The sequence below is a fragment of the Eimeria mitis genome, genomic scaffold (genome assembly GCF_000499745.2).
Source record: "Eimeria mitis Houghton genomic scaffold, Emh_scaff3600, whole genome shotgun sequence".
Lineage (NCBI taxonomy): Eukaryota > Apicomplexa > Conoidasida > Eucoccidiorida > Eimeriidae > Eimeria > Eimeria mitis.
In genome coordinates, this window is record NW_013571944.1 from 4,564 (window position 1) to 4,933 (window position 370).

Below are 370 nucleotides of genomic sequence, written 5' to 3' on the forward strand. Positions count from 1 at the left end.
AGCAGCGTCCCGCATGGCGCCCCCAGCTCCTCTCCCCCTCGAACGAACCCCAGCAGCAACAACCCCACCACCACCAGCAGCAGCAGCAGCAGCAGCAGCAGCAGCAGCAGCAGCAGCAGCAGCAGGGGTTTAGATGCTTATATAGATGCTCTGTCTCCGCCGCCAGCCCCCTATCTTTGTGCTGCTGTCTCTCCCAGCGATGCTAGCGATTGCTGCCCCCTTGAGGAGGGGGAGAGAGGTTCTTTGTCTTTTGTTTCTTTTTTTTCTTCGTTGTCTTGTGCTTCTCTTGTTTCTACGCACGAAGCAGCAGCAGCAGCAGCAGCAGCAAATGATGAAGATGATATACTGCAGCAGCAGCAGCAACAACCTT

General features: G+C 55.9%; 1 protein-coding gene across 1 annotated transcript in view; it reads left to right on the top strand.

The window, feature by feature from the left end:
- The window catches only part of EMH_0067680 (mRNA decapping protein, putative), a gene marked incomplete at both ends in the record, with an annotated part of 3,889 nt that overhangs the window by 2,571 nt on the left and 948 nt on the right, over nucleotides 1-370 (top strand). The window contains one exon of the mRNA XM_013498658.1: nucleotides 1-152. Coding sequence (XP_013354112.1) covers nucleotides 1-152 — 152 coding nt within the window. The remainder of the gene's footprint in view (nucleotides 153-370) is intronic.